Below are 27,981 nucleotides of genomic sequence, written 5' to 3'. Positions count from 1 at the left end.
ATGAAATTGCACCCTAATTAAATTGATATAAAGTTTATTATTCCTTGTGTAGGTACTGGAATGTATAGGACAACATCCTATCCATATCCACAACCGGTTCAATGACGTCACTGACCACACAGACCGCGACCACGCGACGTCCGCATCATTCCAAATTTGAATTTCGGCTGCCGCGCTGCTTACATGCAATATCGCACGTTTGCCGCCAAAAAGGATTAAATGTCATCTTGACGTAATTTTTTTTTAATTTGTGCTGCACAAAGGTTTTAGTGGTTTTGTGTTTATTGAAGTGAATAGTGAAAGTTGAACTTGCAAGCTCCGGTTACAGAATGGCGGTAATTTTTTTTTTACTAGCTATTCTTATTAAATGTTTACGTTAATGTGATCAGTTTTATTAATATTTATTCATGATAGAGCGTATTGTTCCTTTAATACAATAGTAGCTCTACATAACATTATATGAATTATTAATACTTCGCTGACCTTTTATACTATAATAATGTCATTTTTATTCGTTCGATATAGATCTAAATCCTTACAATTATTAATCTATACTTATATTATAAAACTGAAGAGTTTGTTTGTTTGAACCCGCTAATCTCAGGAACTACTTCTTCTTGAAAAATGATTTCGGTGTTAGTTCATTAATTATCGAGGAAAGCCTATAATAATATCATCACGCTAAGAACTAAGGAAAGATTTGACTTCATATTTGTTACGATTTAAATAAAAACTACCTACCTATTTTATTTACAAAATTCATTGACCATAAGAAAATTTTATAGGCTCTACATCTCTACCGAGTCAAATTAGCTCTATATTTTTATAGAGCTCTATATTATCTATATTAATTAGCTCTATAAAAATATAGAGTGTGAGTATTTGTGACTCGGTAGAGATGTAGGTATAGAGCCTATCTATATTATCTATATTCTATATTAATTAGCTCTATAAAAATATAGAGTGTGAGTATTTGTGACTCGGTAGAGATGTAGAGCCTATAAATTTTCTTATTACAGGTCAATCATGTCAAAGCAAAGGCAGAGGCAGTAATTGCTATACTTAATATCTATAAGTACTTATAATATTATAAAGCTGAAGAGTTTGTTTGTTTGTTTGTTTTTGGCGCTAATCTCAGCAACTACTGATTCGATTTGAAAAATTCTTTCGGTGTTTGATAGCCCATTTATCGAGGAAGGCTATAGGCTATATATCATCACGCTAAGACCAACAGGAGCGGAGCAACGCGGGTAAAACCGCGGGGCACAGTAATAATAAACAAGTTTATTTCACAGTGTTTTGAATTACAAACACATTTCGCATGTCATTTATGAATACAAAGAATGAATAATTATGCAAACAAGTGAAATGATACTTATCATAAACACAACAGCTATAGGTAAAAGATACCTACCTTTATATTTATGTTATATATTTATACTAGCTTTCCGCCCGCGGCTTCGCCCGCGTTTTCAAATAAAACCCGTTCCCGCAGGATTTCCGGGATAAAACCTATCCTATGTCCTTTGTCGGGTATCAAAATATCTCTATACCAAATTTCATGCAAATTGGTTCAGTAGTTTAGGCGTGATTGAGTAACAGACAGACAGACAGACAGAGTTACTTTCGCATTAATATTAGTATGGATGTATATAAATATGTTTTTTGTCAATAAATTTATTTAATAACAATTTCATATTTAAAAAAATGACAAGTAGTATTGTAAAATAAAAAAAAATCAGGATTGGTACAACACATATAACTCAAGAACGGCTAAACAGATTTTAGTTTCATATGTAATCACTTGAAATTGAAAATTCATATTCCTTATTTTAAGTCAGTTACACATACATTCTACATCCTGTAGGTAGTAGTCATTTTAATAGGCAATATTTGACAGTTCAACAAAATTCAACAACGGCATGAAAATAAATCTCTATATCTCTCTATATCCTCCTATCCTATCCTTCCTCCTAATTTGTGAGGATGTGTGTGTGTGTTTGTTACTCTTTCACGCAAATACTACTGAACCGATTACAATGAAATTTAGCACACATATAGAGGGTAACTTGGATTAACACATAGGATAGGTTTCAGCCCGGAAATCCCACGGGAACGGGAACTATGCGGGTTTTCCTTTGAAAACGCGGGCGAAGCCGCGAGCGGAAAGCTAGTTCCATATAATTAAAAGCTAAAACAGATCATTATAATAATGCATTTAAATAATCATTTGTGTGAATACGGAAGTGAAACGATTGCAGGATGTTCTCATTGTTTTTTATTTACGCAAGTGATTTTGGGTGTGAAAATGTTTTATTTCAGTTGCACTCATTCGAAATGTAATCTACTAACACACACAATATGTAAAAACTGCGGAGTTATATTGCATTATTTTATAAACTAGCTTACCCGCTTTGTCTAAACCCAATAAATGATATACTAAAACCTTCCTCCCGAATCACTCTATCTATTAAAAAAACGGATCGAAATCCGTTGCGTAGTTTTAAAGATTTAAGCATACGACGGGACATAGGGACAGTGAAAGCGACTTTGTTTTATACTATGTATGTACTTAGTGATTACCGGTCTTTAAATAAAAAATATAACTAATGCGTTGAATTCAAGTTGAATTCGATTTTTTTTTCTAATTTAATAATAAAAAAATTGACATCTGTCAATTTCGTAAAATAAAATAAAATAACATCTTGGCGCGCAATTTTGTTCCAACAATATTTACGTTCCAAATTTAAAAGTGACGTAAAACGTACGCACATGATATTTGCGCTACTCATATGGCTACAAGGAGATTTATCTAATAAATTATAAGTTAATCTTAAACCAAATATTAGGTCATTGATACTATAGCTTGTTGTTCCTTTTAGTTTTAAATGATATTTTCCTATCTTATCCTAAGTAAGTACTAATATTATAAATGCGAAAGTTTGTGAGGTTGGATCTATGTGTACGTATGTTTTTTAATCTTTCACGCAACTACTACTGAACCGATTTCTATGAAATTTAGCACACATATAGCTTGGAAGTTGAATTAACAGATCAGAGATTTTATCCTGGAAATCTCACGTCACATCTCACTCACTATTACAATCAATGTTTTGTGTGTGAGCATTTTTGGTAGTTTTCCTATATTGTCATAACACGAAAAAATGTTCATGCTGATATAGAAGAAAAAAATACTTTACAAACGCTCTTAAAAACAATAAATTGTCTTTCCCTAAAAACAAAAAAAAAAAACGAAAAACTACGTGACACTGTCGCGTCTACAAAGAATCAATAAGAAACTCGAAATAGACCTATTAAATGTTTTTCTATCCTTAAAATACAATGTTAATAAAAAACGAACTAACTTTCCTGTCCTCTATATATTTTATTCGAATCCTACTAAAAATAAAAAATAACCGAAGCAGCGGGCATCAACTAGTTTATCTTTTTGTTCAAGGTATGAGTAATAGGGTAATAGTGATGTAACTTGTAAGAGTCAAGGTCCCATAAGGTTTTTGAACTCATTATTAAGTTTTATAGTTGGTACTATCATAATTTATATACTTATTTTATTCATAAAATTGTTTTTATGGGTTTAGGGTACATTTATGTATACTGTAGTAAAATCTAAATACACAAATAAAATAAAAAATACTGAAATGTATGTAGGTACGTTCGTAACCTTTCCGAACGACTCGTGTTTTTTATTTCGTTTGTTCGTTCTTGTGAAAGCCGTACATTAAATTTAGTCAAACAAAAGCTGTTACATTTGTCTTATTAATTAAAAAATTCCTAGATTAAATAAGTACTTATTTAGGTACTTTGTCATTTTTTAATAAAAAACAAGAACTACGTAACTACGCATTAATCAGATTGCAGACTAGTTATTTAAAAAAAGTTAAAAAAAAATTTCTTATTTTCTGTAAACTGTAGTAACTTGGCCTTGTGTCAAAAAGGAAATATGTATAAATAACAATATACTAAGAGCATTTAAAACTGACATGTTTTCTCCAAACTGTATTATTATGTGATATGTCCATGGCCTTGAATTTAAAAAAGAAAAAGTTGACTCAACTGTCAAAACTCAAAAGATAATGTCAAACTGTTCAAGGTCAACGGGTTATGTCATATATTACGCGGTTATGCAAATTGGCGGTTTTATGATAAAATCTTTAAATATGGAACTAGTTCGTTAAAAATTACAATAATTTAATAGAATTTTGAATTCCTAGTTCCTACATTGGCTTAAAATCGCTAAATATTATAAAACAAAGTAGCTATCTGTCCGTCTCTACTCCTACTTTGTAGGCTTCAATTTTAATTTTAACTAGCGGTCCGCCCCGGCTTCGCCCGTGGTACATGTTTACGTTTTCTGTACATAAGAACCATCCTCGTACTTCAAGGAATATAATAAAAAAAGAATTATCGAAATCGGTTCAGCCGTTCTCGAGTTATGGAATTACAACGAAAAGTGGCATTGATTTTTATATATTAGATTTATTATGGGCCGTCACCTGTAAACTGTCTTAAACGGACAATAATTAGAATCTGTGATTATAGAATACATTTTTGAAATGGTAGTTTAATACGTTATTCGATGAATAAGTTTTAACCAAGGATTGAAAAATCAGCCCTAATTAATAGGTTTGATGTCGGTGCCAAGCTTGTAAAACTTACCGGCTTACACGGGCTTAATACTAAGTGCTTAGTGCTTGTCCCCGACTTCAAACCTATTTAATAAATAGCACATATATAAAGAATATTTACCTAGTAATTAGTAATATCAAATCTTTTTTATTTTCTACTTTTCCGTCGAAGTCGTTCTTTTTAAACGTAGTTATTTTTATTTAATACTTTTTAGTGTATTTTTCTTGAACACGAATCATACGAGCCCAAACTCGAAAAAGTTAAGGCAATAAATTATTGAGTTCCTATGGTCACCTTCCGATTCCATCATCAAATCAGCTCTATGTCGTGATAATTTTTCATCGCTATCCAATTTACATAAGTAAGTATACAAAATTTCAGCTCAATCGGTAACCGGGAAGTGAATCAAAGTTAGTTAAGTACTTGCTAGATTTTCAATTAAGTCATTGAGATCAGACACAAGTGATAACTGCGTTAAAAACAACCGATTTCAAACTTGCAGTTGCAAAATTTACAAATACCTACAGACAAAAATGCTCATAAAATAAAAACTACTGGGCCTATCCGAATAAAATTTTTATGGGACCAATTCGACACCATCCCGCATCGAACAAAAAAAGAATCACGTAAATCGGTTCAGAAACCTCGGAGTAATCGGTGTACATACATAAAAAAAAAATATATACCGGCCAAATTGATAACCTCCTCCTTTTTTTGAAGTCGGTTAAAAAATGCTCATAAAATAAAAAGTTAAAAACTACTGGGCCTATCCGAATAAAATTTTTATGGGACCATTCGAAACCATTACGCATCAAACAAAAAAAAGGTTTCAGAAACCTCGGCGTAATCGGTGTACAACTAACTGTACATACATAAAACTACTCCTCCTTTTTTTTGAAGTCGGTTAAAAATAAAAATAAAATTTATGAATTGTGCATTTTAATTATTTATTTTCTATGGTTTTTCACTGCACATTTTATCTATACCTAAGATATAAATTATGTCTGCTGATTTACGTGAAAGATTTTAAATTTCATCTCTAACCCTGAATGACCTCCATTTACGATGTTGGATATTTATTTTCATACGTTACTTTTCTTTTAATTATTATAAATTACTAAATATCGACTAGTTTAGGTACCTACTAACTTTCCACCCGCGGCTTCGTCCGCTTTGTCTAAAACCTAATATATTATTTTATACTAAAACCTTCCTCTTGAATCACTCTATCTATTAAAAAAAACCGCATCAAAATCCGTTGCGTAGTTTTAAGGATTTAACCATACATACTAGGGACAGATAAATAGTGATAAATAATATTAAAAAGTTAATACATAAGTCAAACTTAAACTAAAAAAAAATCTTGTGAACTTTTACATCTGAGTAGGATATAATAATATGAATTAGGTACTTCATTAAAATAACAGCTACAATAATAACGTATGCAACAAACAGAATATAATAATATCTTTGTTTAAAAATTCTCTACCAAGAATCGATATCACAGGAAACATAACATAACAGTGGATCCCGTTACGAATAAATAGACCTAGTGGTGTATTGGTTAGTGACCTCATTTCGTGAAGGGCGTGGGTTCATAATATATCTATTACTAGCTGTGTTCCGTGGTTTGTCTTAGCGTAATTTTATTTAGCGTAATGGTATAATCTTCCTCGATAAATGGGCTATCTAATATCGAAATAATTTTTCAAATCGGATCAGTCAGATCTGAGATTAGCGCGTTCAAACAAATAAAAAAACTCTTTAGCTTTATAATATAAGTATAGATTATTAGCTTTCCGCCCGCGGCTTCGCCCGCGTTTACAAAGAAAAATCCGCATAGTTCCCGTTCCCGTAGGATTTCCATTTAATACGGGATAAAACCTATCCTATGTGTTAGTCCAAGTTACCTTCTATATGTGAGTTTAATTTCATTATAATCGGTTAAGCGTGAAAGAGTAACAAACCTACACACATACAACTATCATCACAAACTTTCGCATTTATTGTATTAGTACCTAGTAGGATAGGATAGGATGGGATATATATTTAAATACATGCAGAAAATATTTGTTTCAAAAATTTCGTAACAACGAAGTTATAGCTGTGGTTAGTTTAGTATACAGTCTTCCTCGTCTACCATACAAAAGGCCTGAGTTCATTTGACACACATAGGCATCATATTGTACAGGGTGTCCCACTGTTGGTTCTAAGCTCAAAGGAGGTTATAGTTTTGCATACGCTGGGTACGTAAAAATAATTATAAAATTCCAGACACAGTTTTTTTTTTCAAATAGATGAATTCTTAAAACTCTATGTGTACACCAATAACAAGCAACCAATAACAATAACAGCTTTGCTAGCAGCACTTAACCTATCGTTTAAGATTATGTTTTCATAGACAAAATGCTCACATTAGCGAAGCAGTATATGCCAGCGCGGCGCGGCGCGGCTGCGCGAAGCTAGAGAGAAGAACATGGATTTTCAGGAAAAATTTAGCAAAAATTTTTGACGTAATTTTGTTGTTTAAGTATTTTTTACGTGATCAGTGTATGCAAAACTACAAGTTCCTTCGCGCTTAGTATACCAATAGTGGGACACCCTGTATATGTGTGTCTGTATAAACAATAAAATGGTCAACAATGAAGTTGGTTAATAAAAACGGGCACCGTTTAATAAAGAGGCTAGGCTCGATGTTTTGAAATGAGACTATTAACCCCTTATTGCATGAATTATTAAGGAGATGAAATAAAAATTATTTTTTTGCAAAAAAGTGTTTATTAGACCTTACATTATGAGATCAAATTGAAAAAAAAAATTATTTACTTATATTATAGAAAATATATAACGGCGCCATATATGGACTCGTATGCAGTGTTTGTTGTATTTTTTCTGTCATATATGGCTTCGTATGCAATTAGAAAAAAGTAACTAATTAATAAAATAAAAACATATTCCGGATTAATTTCACACACACGGTTGCTAAGCCCCAAACTAAACTTAAGCTTGTATCCTGAATGCTTAGTCAACTGATATGCTACATATACTTTACATAAATCCTATCCTACTTATATTATAAATTCGAAAGTTTGTGAGGGTGGATGTATGTGTATGTGTTTGTTTGTTACTGTTTCACGCAAATACTACTGAACCGACTTCTATGAAATTTAGCACACATAATATAGAGGGTAACTTGGACTAACACATAGGATAGGTTTTATCCCGAAAATCCCACGGGAACGGGAACTATGCGGGGTTTTCTTTGAAAACGCGGGCGAGGCCGCGGGCGAAATGTTAGTACTTTATATGGATACCTAAATAACACCCAGAATCACAGCCAACTTATACTTCGTGAAATTGCTTAAAACAATTACGTTTGTCATTATAACATAAAAACACGTTATATTTTTCACATAACGTGAAGGAACGAAATTGGAACAATATAGGCATAGCTGACGGGCGTTCTTCTTCCAAATTCGGTAATGACTAATCCCATCAGACCGTACAGAATCAAAGTGAAAATCTAGATGTCCTGCAGGAGTTTTTCGTAGCTTTTTTGCGGTAATTGGCGAGTCAGAAATACTGAGGAGACTCCAGAGATGCCGATGTTTCTAAGTTTTTGAGAGACGACCACGTCTTTTGGTAATAAGAGCTTTCCCTGACTTTCGCATTTGCTCTGAAACGGCTAATTAAAAATCATACAGTGGCATATAGCATGAGTCTGTATTTATTGATGATGATATAATATTTACATGCTTAGCATAGTGAGATAAAAGTGTCTAGGATCGATACTGGAACAATCAGTGAAAGTATCCTTGAATGCTGTGCTTGAATGCATACCCAGCCACATATGACATAATATATTTTGGACGGAATGCATACGAAGCCAAATATGACAGATTTGGAAAAGTACAAAAAAACATGATTAAAGCAAAAAAAACAACCTAACCAAATGTTTTACCTTATTTTAGAAAGACTAAAGAATGAAGAAATATTTTTTTTCATGGCTTTACTCACCTTTTTGATATTGAAATCTTAATTTGAAAATCACGGTTTTTTCCGCGCACCCAAACCGTCGCACGCCCTAGACTAAATCTATAATATATCTGATGGATAATATTTACACTGTATAAATTAATTACATTCCAATTCTCGATGAAATGCTGTTTAAGATGTAAGGTAGTTTTTTTAGATATTGTTTATAGTTAGCCTATAAAAAATTCATAAACTTCGTCGTCCATATATGGCTCTGTATGCGGTAAGGGGTTAAGTTAATTCTAAGAAAATCTTAAACCTAAATATTTCTTACTTCATTAAATAAAAATTGCATCTTTTCTGTCCAGTAGCTTCAAAGGAATGCGAGGACAAACATAACATTTGAAACTTGTTATCTTTGCTATAAATAAAGTCTTATCATATTAATTATAACTAAAAAATATCAATGAAATAATGTTAGGATAGAGCGATAAGAATTATTCATTTAAAAGTTTATCTTAACAAAACTGCTACCTAGGTACACAGTACACTGTCTTCTTGGTAAAAAGTAACGACGACAGATATAGGAGTAACTAGCTTTCCGCCCGCGGCTTCGCCCGCGTTTTCAAAGAAAAACCCGCATAGTTCCCGTTCCCGTGTGATTTCCGGTATAAAACCTACCCTATGTGTTAATCCAAGTTACCCTCTATATGTGTGCTAAATTTCATTGTAATCGGTTCAGTAGTATTTGCGTGAAAGAGTAATAAACGTGTAGTAAAAAAATTAGAATAAGTGAATTGTAAAATTCTTTTGAAAATAAATGTCTCTAAACCTAAACACACACACATCCTCAGAAACTTTCGCATTTATAATATTAGTAGGAGGAGTAGTGAGAAGGAGTGAAACATAAATTTTAAAGTTACAATTTAATAAGAGATAGTTTTGTTCGGATTTAATTTAATAAATCGAATTCTCTCATCAATTCATTAAGCATATAAAAAAAAACTAGGTATACCATAATGTGGCATAGTTTTGCCATTTATTAATTAACAGGGGCCGTAGTCTGGACGTTTGTCGGTATTTATTGATAAACTAATTCATAGTCCCGTCTTCTGCAATGAAAATGATGTCGCTCAATATCTCTCACTAATTTGATGGAAGATGGATGGAAATTGGATAAAATTTGTTTATAATTTTTATTCTTCACAAAACTTTCCATATCTAATACTTACGTTGAAATATTTATAGAATAATAGCCTTGTAAAGTACTCCAAAAGTGATAATGCGCATAGAAATCTTCGTCACAGTTCGGTAACTGTCATATTCCCGGAGCGTCCGAAGACGATATGTATATAGTAGAGTAGTTAAATGCATTTTTTCATGCATAATTTAGTAAAATTTGTTTAGTCAAATAATAAATAATAATAATAATAAATCATTTATTTTCCTCAAAAAAAACTTATAACTAAGTTAACAAAATTTGCACGTAAACATAATCCAAGAGGACTGGTGTCTGCGATAGGCCGTAGCCTGTGGTGCAGATCGCCAGGCACTCCCCAAATCGAACCGCTTAATTTAGAGAATTTAATTACGTATGAGAAAAAAAAAATAAACAAAAGAAAAAAAAAAATAAATTAAATTAAAAACGAATTTAACAATATATAACCCTATGTGTAGAATATAAGAGTAGGCATGTGGTTGTGTGTGTGTATGGCTGTGTGTGCGTGTGTGTGTGTGTGTGTTTGTGTGTGTGCATGTGTTTGTGTGTGCGTTTATGTGTAGAATCCGTTTGTTAGTTTGTATATAAAATTTGATACAAAATTACATAAAGCTATAAATTTGCGCAACGTATTAAGTTCTCAGTACAATCATAATCCAGACTTCTGAGCCATTTTGAGGTAATTAATTTACAAGCACTTGCCGTCATTGGATAAATACATAATTTACCGTTTAACTTATTATATAAGTGACTGCCTTGAAAACAAAAGAAACGACGCGTGAATGAAGTGTTAGGAGTAAATTGATTACATATTCTGTCTAGTCGACGCATATTTTTTAATTTGTGAGAATCATATACAAGTAAATTGTGCTGTTTAAGAATTGTGTGAAGAACAAAGAGTTGACGAACTGTTAAAACATCACATTTTTCGTAGAGGGCGGTAGTTGGATGATAAAACGGTAGGTGAGATCCAACCTTAAGAATAGCTCTCTGGGCTCTTTCTAATTTTAATATTAATGTTTTTGGTGCTCCTCCCCAAGAAGTTATACAATATGATAGGAGGGATTGGCAGAGCGCAAAATACACCGATTTTATAACATTTTTATCCGCAACACCCCTCAGACACTTAAATATATAAATAAGCTTGCGTACCCTACCAGACAACAATTCAATGTGTTCTTGAAAGTTTAACTTGTCATCCAACACAACACCGAGATACTTTATAGATTTAGCAAATTGAACTGTTGGACAAGAACAGGTGGAACTATTAAAATCGAGACAAGAATGTGATTTTATAAGAAAAGACTGCGCACCTAGATTTCTGTTTCGCAGATGAAAGGCCATCAACTTGGTCTTATCTGTGTTTAGTGTGAGTATATGGCTATATAGCCATTTACAAACAGTGTTATAACCATTCTGAGCGTGAGATACTGCCTCCTGCCAAGTGTTACCACAGAAAAGTAGGACTGTGTCATCAGCAAAGGTTACTATTTCACCTTGAGTCAGAGCTAACTCGCACAAATCGTTTATATAGGCTAAGAACAGGGTTGGGCCTAATATACTTCCCTGTGGCACACCGTGACAAATCGCAGCCTCTTCACTCGAATAATTATCTATACGTACCAATTGTGTACGATTAGTTAGAAAATCTTTAAATAGATTAAGCTGAACCCCTCTTATTCCAAGATCCTCCAACTTATTTAAGAGTATTGGGACAGAAACTGTGTCAAAGGCTTTTGCTAAATCTAAAAATATTGCAATTACTTTCTTTTTGTTATCTAATTTGTTTACAATAAAATTTGTGACTTTATGTACCGCATCCGATGTAGATTTATTTGATCTGAAGCCAAATTGTGAAGCTGATAAAAAATTATTACTTTCTAAATACTTAACTAATCTTGTGTTAATCAACCTTTCCAGAATTTTTGAAAGTGAGGGCAAAATAGAGATTGGTCTATAGTTGTTGACACAGTTTCTGTCACCACTTTTATAAATGGGCTGTATTCGGGATTTTTTAAATGCTGTAGGGAAAACTCCCGTAGCCAGAGAAGTGTTGCAGATATGTGTTATGGTAGGCGTTAGTATATCTTTATAAGTTTTGAGCACATGGCTTGGAATCATATCCAAGCCTACGGCACTATCAGTCCTGAGATTATTAATAAGTCCTTCTACTTCCTTAAAATCTGTGGGTAATAAAACAAATGACTGTGAATTAATATTACGGGTGTTAAATGTAGTGTATAAGGGGCTAATTTGAATTTTGTTGGCTAGATTTTTGCCTATGTCTGCAAAAAAGCAATTCACCTCATTAAGACGAAATACAATCGTGTTTGTGCACCTTTTGGGCTACGCCCCCTGGGTGGAGCATAAGAGCGCGCGGGACGCTTCACGAAAATCCCCTCGCCATGCCACACAACTGAATAGATGACGGAAACATACGGAACTAACGGAGGTTCAATGAACTTTACTTAAATTCTTATATTCGCGCGGTTAAAGCCGAGTAAAGCGATCCGGCAACGTCTTTTCGTTGCCGGACCCATCGGACTAGAAAAACGACCTTTGTTCCTTTGCACGAAGGTCGATTTTTAATTGGTACAAGTCTGGTTACAAAAAGTGAGCTTGCGACTAATTTATTTTACGATGAAATGATTTGTTATTGTTAGAATTGTCGCTACCTATATAAGTTATTTGAACATCTTTGTAAACAAAATATTTTATAGTTTTTCGTCATGGGGACTTTACGTACAATATGATAATAAAAATACATAATAGACTTATGCTATTTACGTTTGGTTTTTTTTTACATAATATATATCATATTTATTGAAAAAATCAATAACAAAAAAATATTATTTACAATTTTGATTTTTTTTTAATAAATATATCCGACATTTTGATATATTTAATATCAGATATATGATATACTAGCTGTTCCCCGCGGTTTCACCCGCATTGCTCCGTTCCTGTTGGTCTTAGCGTGATGATATATAGCCTATAGCCTTCCTCGATAAATGGGCTATCTAACACCGAAAGAATTTTTCAAATCGGACCAGTAGTTCCCGAGATTAGCGCGTTCAAACAAACAAACAAACTCTTTAGATTTATAATATTAGTATAGAATATAATAAGATAGAATTTTGACATTTGATATATAATATAACATAACATAACAGATATTTTCGAATGCTGGTTTTGGTACTATTTTATTGTTCCAATGTTTATCTTCTTGATACGACTTTCATTTTTTCTTCTTCACCTTGTTCCGAAAATAAATATGTTTCTTGCTCGTCATTTTGAGCTGTCCTTGTACATTGTGCTGCTGAAACAACCACAATAAGTTATAATAGGAGAGAATGAATGAAACGAAAATTCTGTATAACAAAAAAAGATTTATAGAAAAATTCATTGATAAACCAATTATAATACCACGATTATTATAAAGATACTTTCATCACAAAACTAGAAAAAATTGCGCAGCTGTGTACGTTCCTTTGTCGCTTTATTATCCTAGCCCGTAATAAACTCGATTGTCGGCGTCATACACAGCAAACTTTCTGAGAAAATCGTTCTTTTGTTTGCAAAATTTTACGGTTGACCGCAATTAGTATAACAAGTGCTTTTATAAAAATTAGTAAAATTTCGCAGCTGTGTCCGTTCATTTATCGCTCTATTGTCCGAGCTCGTAAAAAAACTCGACTGTCGGCATCGTCATACAAATTTTACAAATATTTTTTTATATAAAATTTACAAGTAATTATGCTTATGCATAATATGCATAAAAACAAATTTTGGTAAGTGGTAACCAGTCAGTGATAACTTACACTAGTCTGAAATATTTTACTATCTTCAATCTTATGACTTATAAATAAATAACATAAGATAAACTTACACAAAAAAGTACTATATGAAACTGTCTGAAGATCCACATCAGTTTCTGGTAATCATGGTTTGTCTTTTATTGCGTCCTGGCTTGCAGGCTGCTCATCGGATTTTTCGTGGTCGCGCTTCGCTGTTAGAAATAAACATACATACACAAATCAGTAGTATATTTATTGGAAGATGAAATCTCAAAAAAAAAACTAAAACATTACTTATCTATTCTATACCAATAATAAAATCCATACTTCCATACTAATATTATAAATGCGAAAGTAACTCTGTCTGTCTGTCTGTCTGTTACTCAATCACGCCTAAACTACTGAACCAATTTGCATGAAATTTGGTATGGAGATATTTTGATACCCGAGAAAGGACATAGGCTACCTTTTATTGCGAAATATGTACCACGGGCGAAGCCGGGGCGGACCTCTAGTTATAAATAAAAATAAAGACGGAGTGCATAAAATTATAAAATCTTGATTTGTGCGTTGCTCAATTCAGACTTAGTAAACATATAATACTCCAAAAAATTAAAATAATATTTATTACTAATTATTACAAGTAAAAATAACTTTCAAATTTTGATTTATGCGTTTCTCAAATTAGACTTGTAAATATACCTAGTAATCAATATATTGGAAGTTGAAATCTTTAGACTTGTAGCGGCCGAAAGACATAATAAATATAAATAAGCATGATAAACATCAAACTTACCTATTTGGGTTCAATAACTGTAGTTTTTTTATCTGCTTTCGCAACATTTTCTTCCTAATGTTCTCACCATCAATGTTTTGGCCACCAAAATTCACCATGTTTATGAAAAACTTTAGTATCACAAACACTAAATCACGTATGCGAGTAGACAACGGCACCGCGCGAAAAAGTTGTACAGGACTGCTCTCTAAGACGCGTTAGCGTCGACTAACAGGAGGCGGAACGGCGGAAGCGACCGGCCTACGCGCAATTTTGTGCTCATAATTTATAAATATATTTTTTTTAAATTACTGATGTATTAAATGTAAAATCTAATCCCGCACGTCTCTCAAGAATTGAATGGAAATGGATGTGGATAAAGTTTCATTGATATTACTTTACCATTGTCCAAATGAAATTGATTGACCGTTTAATTTTTAGGAAACTTCACAACGTTTTTCTATCGAGGCAAATTTTTTCAATCGTGTTTCGGTTCCCGCACGTCACTAGACAAACTCTTCAATTAAATAAATCCATAAATAAAAAAATCAAATTGGTAGTTTTTGAAGAAAAAAATTAATTCTTCGTGAGCTCAAAACGTCTGTTTTGGGTCTCATTTCACCTTAACAGATTTCAAGGGATTCTGATAATTTAACAGTTCGTGAGATGGATCCTTTTGTTTTGATGAAAAGGTAAGTTCTTTTATAGTTTTCCATAACTTTTTGTTGTTGTTTTTAGAATTTTGAATTTGTAATGTATCATAGTCTCTTTTAAGTTTTTTTAATAATGTTGAGCAAAAATTTCGATATCTTTTGTAGGTAGTTTTCAGTACTACGCTGTCGGGATCTTTTTTTAATTTCTTATGAAGTTTGTCACGATTTCTCAAACATTTTAGAATACCGGGGGTAATCCAAGGCTTTAATATTTTTTTTCGACTAGAAACAGTTATAATTTTAGTGTGTCGCATAATTAAATCACGAAGTATATTGATAAAAACATCAGTAGCAACATTAGCATCATCTATGCTGGCTATAAATTCAAAATCCTTGCTCTTAATGTCACAATCAAATGCAGCATAATCAAATCGTTTAACTGTTTTCGATGTCCTAAGTTGATACTTTAATGCAATATATAACCCGACACTGTCATGATCGGTTAAAGTCGTGTGAATAACAAGACATCGAGTAAGCTTCTTTGATTTAGCTAACGCATGATCTAGACATGTTTTATTATGAGTAGGTAATGTATGTGTTGGGAGAATACCATGAAACGCTAACATATCCAAATAATGATCTTTGTTAGTATCACTGCTTTCTTTCGCAATATCAATATTGATGTCACCAACTATAAATACATTTGTAGTTGAAGAATATTCTTGAAGCAATGTATCCAATGAATGAATAAAGTTATTAACGTTTTTATAACCCGGTGGGCGATAAATAGCCAAAACAACGGTATCAGAATTAATTTTAATGACTAAACAGTTCGCATCCTGGAGGATTTTTTCTTCTACTGATATAATTAGATTATTTTTACAGTAAACCACAACGCCTTCATTTTGGGTCAAGTTATTTTCGGTTGCAAAAACTTTGTAACCCTCCAATTGAGGTATATTTTGTGAAGAAAGAAGCCAGCATTCCGTTAATATGATACAATCCCAGGATACATTAGACCTCACAATGAGAGGTATAAGGCCACATAAATTACATTGAATGCTTCTAATGTTTTGAACAAACAATTTTAAACATTCGGAATTAGGTATAAATGATTGACACGCTTCCACATCGCACGAAAATGAATCAGCTACTTTAAAATAATCTATTTCGTTTTCTAATTGTACTATGTCATTGAATTTAGTTTAAAATACCACTTAGTCCGGTAGATTATGCCTTTTTCGTGTAACTGAGAGTCTATGCTATAATAGAACGGCTTTAAAGTTTTGTTGCGATTATGATCGAAAAGTGGTGTAGCATGTAGTGTAAAATGTAGGATATACTGGTGTGTTAAATAATTGTAAAGTGTGTAGGGTGCAGAGTTAACAATATGAAAATACTTACAAAATATGATTTTGGAGAAAAAGAATACTATCACTAGTAGAAAATTAAGAGCACAATAAAAAGTATTAAAACGTACATAAATACAATTTGAAGTTTTTATATTACCTAGTCATATGCGACGTTTCAGAGTATCTATATCGGATTCATTATCAATGCGTATACGGGGTTCACTGGCTTTTTGACGCAAATATACTCTGCCATAGGAGGTCCAACAGCTCTCATAATTTTCAGCCTTCATGAATTCTTTAGCTAAGAAGAATAGCTTTCTCGCTTTAGGTGTTAGAAAATCGGCAACAAAAATTGGTTTAACAGGTCCTTTCAGATTTAACGTAGCGGTACTTAGTCGCTGATCAGGGTCTCTTTCTTTATTGTATTTCCTCACCGATTTGATGAAGCCATCCTTTTTGAGAGTTGAGTTGAAATCCACCACGATCGGCCCGTTTGGCCTATTTTTAAGTTTCATGCGGAAAACATCTCGGATTTCAGATTCCTGAACATCCACTTTTACAGAGGAGCAGATCTTTTTGGTAATCTCAATCAAGGTATTTTTGTTCTCAGTTTCAGCTACGGGAATATTTTTCAATTCCACGCATGAAGACCTGGAGTTAATCTCCCACTGTTCTAGTTTCGCTTCAAGATTATTTATACGAATTTTGTACTGTTTATTCTCTAGTTGAATTTTTTTTACATCCTCCAACACCTCGTCGTATTTGTCTGACATAAGCTGGATAGAAGCTTTTATCTCCTGGTTTTGTTTTGAAATGTTATCCATAAATGTTTTAATGGATTCATACTTTAATTCTTGCTGTGTCTTCAAATCATCCAACATGTTTCTCAAATCCACCATTGTACTCCGAGTATCGTCCGAAATCTCGTCACATTTTCGCTTAAATCGTTTGGTTATATTAAAATCTCCGCTTTCCTTCTTTTCTGTAGTATTGAGCGATGGGTCAGAACCGTGGTGCTGTGGCGCAGACTTCAATGAAATATTTCTAGGTGGCGTTCTTGAACATGACATTTTTAGGTATAGATTGTGATTGATGTTTAAATAAATAAAAAATATTTTTTTTATATTATTTAAAAAAAAAAAAATTTCACCGATTTATACCAAAAACTACCAAAGATTACTGTTGGGAGATTTAAAACAGTGCGTAGGCAACACTGGTTACGACGTCATGCGTGCGCGCAAACTATGAAGTATACGTTTGTTACAGTCGTTGCTATCCTTTTCTAAGCAATGAATCACTGACTCCTTTGCACTTCTGCTCGCCTAGTACACTTCAAGTTATTATTGATATTTAAATTTTGAAAATAACAAATAAAATTAAATGATTTTTACGGAATACACGTCCAAACTCTGTCACGGTCCGGCGGAAGAGGCAAATGAAATACATTTTGGAAATACGACAATTAGCGAAGATTTGCATGCGCATTATTAATTTTGGAGTACTGTAGTAGCATTTTTATCTTAATTAATAACATATAATATGTTATCCGACCGAAATAGGTCGGAACTAACGATTTTCAGTAACTATTACTGAAAATCGTTAGTTACCCGAAATCCGTCAGTTACAACGACTTTCAATATATGTAATAGTTACTGAATTACTGAAAATCGTTAGTTACCGACGGATTTCGGTCGAGATCGATGTCGAGACTATCGACACAGGAAATTTATTTCAAAACACTAATTAATTATTTGACGTTCTACGTGTTTTCGATTTTATCATAAGGAAAATGGTGTTACAATTAATTTCCCAATAATTAGTGCCAAAAATTCTTATTATTAATGATCATCATTATAATAACCATAGAGTTGTTTATACATATAGGTACAAGCTATCCCGGCAAACGATGTTCTGCCTTACTCTTATCACTTAGTGGTATGAAAAATAGATGTTGGCCGATTCTCAGATCTTCAACACACACATAATTTCATGAGAATTGGTCATTCAGAATTGGATTTGACTATAACATATGTTTATAATATTATTTTATTTACAGGGAATGAATAGTCGTCTCGCCTTTGCAATATTGTGTGCGTCGTGGTCAGCATTTCAACATGGATACAATACGGGTGTCATGAACGCACCGCAAGGAGTAAGTTTATATTTATAAAGCTGAAGAGTTTGTTTGTTTGAACGTATAAATCTCAAGAGCATAGATAAACTAGCTTTCCGCCAGCGGCTTCGCGCGCGTAGTTAAAGATAATCCCGTATAGTTTTCATTCCCTTAGGATTTCCTGGATTAAACTTATCATATGTCCTTTCTCAGCTGTCGAGCAAGCTCTGAACCAAATTTTAAGTAAATCCATGCAGTATTTTCTGAGTTTAACCCGGACATACATACAGACAAATAGATAAAAATTCTTAAAACTATATTTTTGGCCTCAGTGTCTACGTAGGTAGATTATGACCCCAGTATACTTAAAAAAAATTCAATGTGCAGTTTTTACTTTGATACGATTTTATTATATTATGTACTTATAGATTAGGGTTAATAAAAGTACTAACAATTCATTTTACAGGTAATGTCCGACTGGCTGCAAAAAGAAGTGCTGACAGGAACAAATATAACTCTACCATCAAAAGACGACCCTAAAGTGACAACAGTATGGTCTATTACTGTAGCTATTTACTGCGTGGGGGGGATGATAGGGGGGGTAATAACTGGCTTCGTGGCTGATAGGTAAGAATATAAAAAAAACGACGTGTGTCACTCGGGGACTGCCTCGGTAAAGCTATTGCATGCTATGCCTTCAAGCCACACCTCCGCCCGTCGGAGTGGGGAGCGTGAGGTTTTTTCGTTACGGAATTTCTCGATTCGGTCCCCGCGCTCAAGGCCCGCGATAGAAGCTATGCAATAGCTTAAAATAATTAACAAAAAGAACCTGTGTTCCGAGTCAGTCAGAAGTGAAACTTGTTTGGCAAGATTCAAAGATATACATATCATCGGCTTACTCCATGACGTGACGATAATGCCATGACGCGACCTTGAAATTTTACTGTCAACGTGCCTAAAGAAGTTTCACATAAAAATATTAGGTAGGTATAAAGTCTATAATTATATTATGTTACAATTTTCAGATTCGGCAGAAAAGGCGGTCTTCTATGGAACAATATATTGGTGTTCATAGCTACTGCTCTAGAAGGATTGTCTAAACTAGCACAGTCTTCAGAAATGTTGATTGTTGGCAGGTAATTTATTTACACATATTCATAGTATTATCCTATACTATCTTATTAATATAATATGATATCCTACTAATATTATAAATGCGAATGTTTGTGAAGCTGGATGAATATGTATGTATGTATGTATGTTTTTTACTCTTTCACGCAAATACTACTGAGCCGATTACAATTAAATTTAGCACATATATAGAGGGTAACTTGGAATAACACATAGGATAGGTTTTATCCCGGAATTTCCACAGGAACGGGAACTATACGGGTTTTTCTTTGAAAACGCGGGCGAAGCCGCGGGTAATCTAGTAGAGGATTCAATGTTTTCTTTCTTTTAATTTTTATAGTATTGTTGATTAATAATTAGCATTTTATTGAGTTTCAATAATTACTTATTTTCCAGATTGGTTATTGGAATAAACAACGGATTGAACGCTGGTCTAACACCTATGTATTTGGCTGAAATATCACCAGTATCTCTTAGAGGCTCGGTAAGATTAATTTATTTTGATAAATAGAGACTAGAGTTTCTTCATGGCCCGTATTAATAAACCGATCTCAGAATTGAGTATGCACTTACCAATTGATATAATATCACTAGCTGTTCCCCGCGGTTTCACCCGCATTGCTCCGCTGACCGCTCCCGTTGGTCTTAGCGTGATGATATAATATAGCCTATATATAGCCTTCCTGGATAAATGGGCTTTCTAGCACCGAAATAATTTTTCAAATCGGACCAGTAGTTCCTGAGATTAGCGCGTTCAAACAAACAAACAAACACACAAACTCTTCAGCTTTATAATATTAGTATAGATTGGCTCTTACGTAATAATTTTAGCTGTTACGCTTTACTATACAAAACTTGAGTTGTCACTTCACGTTTCGTTTTTAAGACGCTGTTGATATGTTTATTAAACAGCAACGATCTTAAGGTGCTGAAAACAGGAGTGTGTCAACTGATTTATTACTTGAACGCGAGTATGAGATGGGTTCACTAATACGGTCCATATTTTGGGCCCGTTTTTGAGCCCGGTTCTTCTTATAAACTAATATAGGTTAAAAAGAACGCTTTCCATCGATAATATAAAAATGACAATGACGATAGTGTTTTGTTCATGACCAAAAATCTCATCACCGTGGAACATTCCATAAATGATGTTTATGCCATGTTCAACAGATCATTATAATTTATGGAATGTTCCACAGACCACGTTTATGCAATGTTCCAAAGCTAGTTTATTAAGTATACAATGTTCCACACATAATTCATGCATTATTCTACAGATCGGAAAAGTATACCAACTAGTGATCACAATAACTATCCTCTTCTCACAAATACTGGGTCTCGAGTCAGTACTGGGAACTCCAAATGACTGGCCCTGGCTGTTATCAGTGACTGTGATACCCGCTGTCATTCAGTGCTGTACACAGTCATTAAAGTATTTGTTGTTGAATAGCGTTTAGTTTGTCTCCAACATTACTATATTAAGGATGTTATTAATCACCAAAAATTTTATTAATCACCAAAAACTCGCCACCTATTTGTGTAGATGATGTTTCAAAGCTAGTTTATAATATAGTTCTTTACAGATTGATTTATACAATGTTCCACACATCATCATTTTTGGAATGTTCCACAGATCGGAACAGTATACCAGCTAGTGATTACAATAACTATCCTCCTCTCACAAATACTGGGTCTCGAGTCAGTACTGGGAACTCCAACTGGCTGGCCCTGGCTGTTATCAGTGACTGTGATTCCCGCTGTCATTCAGTGCTGTACACTGCCGCTGTGCCCGGAGTCGCCGAAGTTTTTGTTGCTGAATAGAGGCGCTGAGTTGAAAGCTCAGAGAGGTATGTTGGTATTAAAACATTATTTTAATTACATACTGTATTAAGTTATACTTATAGTTGGCATATATATGTAATATGTATTTTGTAAAATTAAATTGTAAAACTGACATGATTTAAAAGAGCAACTATGGAGTTTCTTTCCGGTTCGTCTCCATAGATACTGCTTTCCGAATCGGTGGTAAATGTTAAAAATATGTATTGACATATCAAAAGTGATTCTAGACGAAGTCTAATTGAATAAATAAATGTTTGAGTTTGAGTTTATAAATCATCTCTATAATATAAAAATGAATCGCAAAATGTGTTGCTAAGCGCATAACTCGAGAACAACTGAACCGATTTCGTTAATTCTTATTTTATTACATTTCTTGAAGTACGAGGATGGTTCTTATGGAGAGAAAACGTAAAAATGTACCACGAGCGAAGCCGGGGCGGACCGCTAGTAATAAATAAAAATGCATAGCTAATTACTAATCATACGTACTAATTACTGTGTACTGACAGGTTGATTAAAATTAGATTTAAGTTGATACAAAAAATAGTATATAAACTAGCTTCCGCCCGCGACTCCGTCCGCGCGGATGTCGGTCTATAAAACTGAAAAATTAAGATTTGTTTTTATCTACGTATTTTTACAGAATAAAAAGTATCCCATTTTATGCCCTGGATAATAAGGTATAATTATACCAAGTTTCATCGAAATCGAACCGTTGGATTTCACTTGATGCCTGAATATACAGACAGACAGACAGACAGACTAAAATTTTCAAATCACATATTTGGGTTTGGTATCGATCCAGTAACACCCTCTGCTATTTATTTTTTCAATATTTTCAATGTACAGAATTGACCCTTCTACAGATTTATTATGTATGTATAGATTATTACAGTCTATTATAGAGAGGCTTAGATTACAAAATTAGAGAGGATTGTCTGCGTGAAAACAAAGTTTTTTACGTTTTAAAATATCTAATTAATAATTAAATAAAGATTAAGAATAATTTACGTGAATAAAAACAAACTGCATTAAAATTCAATAAATATGATAATTTTTCTCTTTCAATTTTTGTATATTATTTTTGCAGCTCTGAATTGGCTTCGAGGTGATGTAGCTGTGCATGGTGAGATGGAAGAAATGCATCAGGTAAATCCTTTTTTTCATCTTCTTTTGAGTCCTGTTATAAAACGATATAATGTAAAAAATGATATAATATAATATCTATAATGTAAGGATAGGTAATAATAATAATATCATATATTTTATTAGAAAGAGCATAATATTAGAGGTGACTTCACAAACTAAGCTCCGTTTGGGGGAGGCCATATTATGACCTCTAGAGTCATAATATGGCCTCCCCTAGACTTTGTCTCCGCAACTATTTTGTCTCTCGCATCAACTGTATGGGGAGTAGCGTCGCTACGTGCGCGCACTTTCTTACTAGCCCATGGGTGGGAGAGACAAAATAGTTGCGGAGACAAAGTTGCGCTAGCTTTACAAGACTATTTTGATTTGATTTCGATGCCTTAATTTTTTTTTTCAGGAAGCAGAAAAAAATAAAATTAGCAAAAAGGTCACATTACGTGAACTCTTCGGCAATCGTCAGTTGCGTCAACCTCTGCTTATAGCAATGGTGGTCATGGTGGCACAACAATTATCTGGAATAAACGCTGTTATTTTTTACTCTACTGACATTTTTAAAGGCGCCAATTTGGATACTGCACAGAGTCAGTATGCTACGTTAGGTAAGTATTATTAGATTGTTTCTTATCTATACCATGTCTATACTAATATTATAGAGAAAAGGTTTGTAATTATGTATGTATGTATGGTTTTCACGCATAAACTACTGGACCGATTTTGATGAAATTTGGCACAGACAATCTTTAGACCCCGAGAAAGAACATAGGCTACCTTTTATTGTGAAATATGTACCACGGGCGAAGCCGGGGTGGACCGCTAGTTTTATTAGATTTTGAAGATAATACTTACGTATTGTAACCCTCTCGAGTTAATAAGTCATGGTTTGGATAAATTTGTTACCCTTTATTCCAAGCCAGATCGTGGGTTCGATTCCCACCCAGGGCAAATATTTGGTGAACCTGAACAACGATGTTTGCTCTGTGTCTGGGTGTTAATTATCTATACAGGGTGTCCCAGTATTGGCATACTAAACGCGAAGGGCCTTGTAGTTTTGCATACACTGATCACGTAAAAAATACTTAAACAACAAAATACCGTCAATTTTTTTTTTTGCTAAATTTTTCCTTAAAATCCATGTTTTCTTCTCTAGCTTCGCGCAGCCGGCATATACCGCTTCTCTAATGTGAGCATTTTGTCTATGAAAACATAATCTTAAGCGATAGCTCACGTGCGGATGGCAAAACTGGGCGGGTTGCTTGTTATGGGTGTACACTGAGTTTTAAGAATTCATCTATCCGAAAAAAAATGCGTCTGAAATTTTATACACAGTAGTAGTAGTAGGTAGTAGTTTATCAGCCATTTGGTTTCCTCACAAGCGAAAGCTTAGTATGGAATTAGATCGAGGCGTGTGTGAAAAATGCCCTGAAATATTTATTTATTTATAATGTTTACAGGTATGGGCGCAATGAACGTGGTAATGACTGTAATAAGCCTATTACTAGTGGAGGTGGCTGGCAGAAAGACGTTACTTTTAGTTGGTTTTAGCGGCATGATGGCCTGCACTATTGGGCTGTGTGTGGCTTATATATATGTGAGTATATTATTTCTACTAGGTATATAAACTTTTAACAGTTTTAATTTAATAAATAATGTTTAATTAATTTCTAGAAATTAAAGATTTTAACGGATATTAAACGCGATTTATTCATTACTAGCTGCGCTCCACGGTTTTACCCGCGTGGCTCCGCTTCTGTTGGTCTTCGCGTGATGATATGCTATATGATGATATGCGCATATAACCTTCCTTGATAAATGAGCTATCCAACACAGAAAGAATTTTTCAAATCGAATCAGTAGTTCCTGAGATTAGCGCGAAAAACAAACAAACAAACAAACTCTTCAGCTTTATAATATTAGTATAGATTTATTATCCCATGTTTCGCACGCGCTTAAAATCTTTAATTTCTAAATGTACATTACCTACTCGCGTAAAATCAAACTATCATTCTCAACGCGCAGAAGTTTCACAAACAAAATAAATTTTTTGCTGCCCACAAAAATATATTGCATTGCAGTTTAGATTTACAAGGTTTCACGCAAATACTACTGAACCGATTACAATGAAATTTAGCACACATATAGAGGGTAACATGGATTAACACATAGGATAGGTTTTATCCCGGAAATCCCACGGGAACGGGGACTATGCGGGTTTTTCTTTGAAAGCGCGGGCGGAATATATAAATGAGAATTTTAGTATCATCCTTCTCTATTTTGAACTTTGAGTTTAAGTTACATTGGCACTATAAGTTTTATTTTAATTTATTTTTCAGACGGACTACGCGTGGGTGTCTTATCTATGTATTGCATTAGTAATTCTCTTCGTCGTGATGTTCGCTGTTGGTCCTGGATCTATACCCTGGTTCCTTGTAACTGGTAAGTTTATATTCTTAAATATTTAATACTAGTTGTGCCTCGCGGTTTTACCCGAATTGCTTCGCTCCTTTTGGTCTTAGCGTGATGATATATAGCCTATACCTATAGCCTTCCTCGATACATGGGCTATTTAAGACCGAAAGAATTTTTCAAATCGGACCCGTAGTTCCTGAGATTAGCGCGTTCAAACAAACAAAATCTTCAGCTTTATAATCTAATATATAAAAATCAATGCCACTTTTCGTTGTAATTCCATAACTCGAGAACGGCTGAACCGATTTCGATAATTCTTTTTTTATTATATTCCTTGAAGTACGAGGATGGTTCTTATGTAGAGAAAACGTAAACATGTACCACGGGCGAAGCCGGGGCGGACCGCTAGTATTAGTATAGATTATTATGTGAAACAGCACATAAGTATTACTTACCTAATTACTCTGTGGAACATCAATGATCTCTATGTGTGATTTACGGAGAAGTCCTTTTTGCATTTAAATCTTAATGGTTTATTTTATTTTAGCTGACGTCACAAAATGGCGCAGAATCGATCCTATTCTTAGTTGAACCGTATAATAGTATATGTAATAGATGTTATTACTTATTTTTATTCGAGGCGATTTTTTAAAACTGTTTTTTTCTGTCTATTGCACCGCGAAACGGTTAGCATCGCGCTTTTATCAGAGCTTAGAGCTAAAAATAATTATTTTTTTCTATATTTGTTTAATTTAGGCCTGTTTTTTCAATCCTTGGTTAAAACTTATTCATCGATTAACGTATTAAACTACCATTTCAAAAATGTATTCTAATTGTCCCTTTATGACAGTTTACTGGTGACATTTTAATATTATCGTGTAATAGGTACTTTATTGGACGGATAAATTTTAACCAAAGATTGAAAAATCGGCCCTCATTTATGTTTATTTATTATTAAATTTCAGAATTATTCAATCAAGCGGCTAGGCCCGCGGCTTCGTCTGTAGCTGTGACTGTCAACTGGACAGCTAACTTCATTGTGGCACAGAGTTTCTTACCGCTATCCGTAAGTATTTGTTTTTTATTTGCTTACTAGATTTCTGCCCGCGGTTTCGCCCGCGTTTTCAAAGAAAAACCCGCATAGTATAATCCCACGGAAACGGCGGGTTTTTCTTTGAAAACGTAGCGAATTGTGAAAATCAGTTTCTCAATTCAACTGTACTTTTTTGTAAGTATATTCGTTACCTTACAACTGCGTGAACCAATTTTGATGATTATTTCATAATAAAGAATTATTATTGATATGTGTACAAAAGTTACGAAATTCGATTTTTTAAATGGAGTTTAAACAAATCTAATGATATAAATTTATAAAGAATAGAAAAAATTCGATCACGAGGCGGGACTTGAACCCGCATCCTTCGCGCCATTCCGGGGCGGATGCCTAACCAACTCAGCCACTCGTGACCCGCCTGAGCAATCGAATTTATTATATCCTTTCAGTTTTATGTGTCTTAAGGGACACACCGCGCGCCATCTATTGAGATGATTTAACAACCATTTCAACCAATATGAATATATTTATATATTTATAAAGCATTTGAATGCCATAAAAACCAAAAAATATAAATTCAAGAAAGGTCGTGTTCCATCGTTACAATATTGTATTCACTGAAAAGTGCTTCATATTGGTTGAAATGGTTGTTAAATCATCTCAATAGATGGCGCGCGGTGTGTCCCTTAAGACACATAAAACTGAAAGGATATAATAAATTCGATTGCTCAGGCGGGTCACGAGTGGCTGAGTTGGTTAGGCATCCGCCCCGGAATGGCGCGAAGGATGCGGGTTCAAGTCCCGCCTCGTGATCGAATTTTTTCTATTCTTTATAAATTTATATTTATAAAGCATTTGAATGCCATAAAAACCAAAAAATATAAATCTAATGATTCAACACAATTTTTTTTTTACGAAATGAAAATGAAAACGAAATTCCTCGAAATCAACTAATAAATCGATGTTAACATATTTATCTTCTTTTGCAGTTAATACTTGGCACCAACGTGTTCCTCATATTCGCAGCTCTACAGTTCATATTCATATTATTTATTACCTTCAAAATACCAGAAACAAAGAATAAAACTGTCGAAGAAATCACGGCTATGTTCAGGCAACAACTGTGATTTTATAACCGTTATTTTTAGTTATTTTTTATAGCGGTACGTTATAACTGTTATTTTTTTAACGGTTTTCGTTATACAGATAAAATATTTTTGTATACTCTGTACAGCTTTATACACTGTATTAAATGTTCAGTGAAAGTAAGTTAACGGTAAAGAAAAGTTTTTATGATTTCTATTTACTAAGAAATGAACAAAAATAAATATTACTGAATCATACTGCCAATTTTGATAACAATTTATAAGGTGTAGTGAAATATACTCATATCAAGTTTATATGTAAAAAAGGCCCCTAAAGCCTATTTTTTAATACATATTTTGTCATTCTAACTGATAGATAAGCCAAATGGAACATATCAGGATACTGTAAAACCGACCTAATGTACATATTTATTAAGTTCAAATTGATTTGTGTTACATTAAAACATTAAAATTAATTTAGAAAAGGCGACGACAATCTGTTCAAAGTCAAGCAATTTTGCAGCGTTTTGAGAAGTTATTTCCACATCCCAGAAGTTTAGACTTTTCCCTAAATGTACTTTTTATTCTCGAGTAAATTAAAGCATTTAATGTAATGGTGCATTTACATCAAACGAGCGAATGCTCATTCTAAACCCACTATACCAAATTAGTGTAAACAGGCGTAGAGCAGTCTTTCGTTGTTCTTAGTGCGTTCGAAAAGATTCTTTGCAATGTTCTAATACTGAACAACACTGAATACGATTTTTCGTTTAAAAGAACACG

General features: G+C 33.6%; 1 protein-coding gene and 1 long non-coding RNA gene across 3 annotated transcripts; one reads left to right on the top strand and one right to left on the bottom strand.

Annotated features, from left to right (window-relative positions):
* Nucleotides 1–137: 137 nt before the first annotated feature.
* On the top strand, nt 138–27,912 carry LOC123704600 (solute carrier family 2, facilitated glucose transporter member 1-like). Of its 2 annotated transcripts, none has more exons than XM_045652996.1 (12): nt 138–335; nt 18,475–18,570; nt 18,998–19,158; nt 19,557–19,667; nt 20,059–20,146; nt 21,296–21,509; nt 22,595–22,653; nt 23,051–23,252; nt 24,105–24,241; nt 24,984–25,086; nt 26,025–26,125; nt 27,103–27,912. In XM_045652996.1, exons 1-12 carry the CDS (start codon nt 330–332, stop codon nt 27,238–27,240), a joined length of 1,416 nt encoding a protein of 471 aa, XP_045508952.1. In that variant the 5' UTR covers nt 138–329; the 3' UTR covers nt 27,241–27,912. The 2 variants fall into 2 exon arrangements, with proteins under 2 accessions (XP_045508952.1, XP_045508953.1); XM_045652997.1 differs by having other exon boundaries at nt 18,470–18,570.
* LOC123704601 lies at nt 12,969–14,550 on the bottom strand. The gene is made up of 3 exons (XR_006753147.1): nt 14,435–14,550; nt 13,731–13,850; nt 12,969–13,157 (listed from the first exon to the last, which is right to left on the bottom strand). It is a non-coding gene; the product is annotated as an uncharacterized LOC123704601 (long non-coding RNA).
* Nucleotides 27,913–27,981: the final 69 nt, after the last annotated feature.

The sequence above is a fragment of the Colias croceus genome, chromosome 30 (assembly GCF_905220415.1).
Source record: "Colias croceus chromosome 30, ilColCroc2.1".
In the NCBI taxonomy this organism is placed as follows: Eukaryota; Metazoa; Arthropoda; class Insecta; order Lepidoptera; family Pieridae; genus Colias; species Colias croceus.
This window is presented reverse-complemented; position numbering and strand designations above follow the sequence as displayed.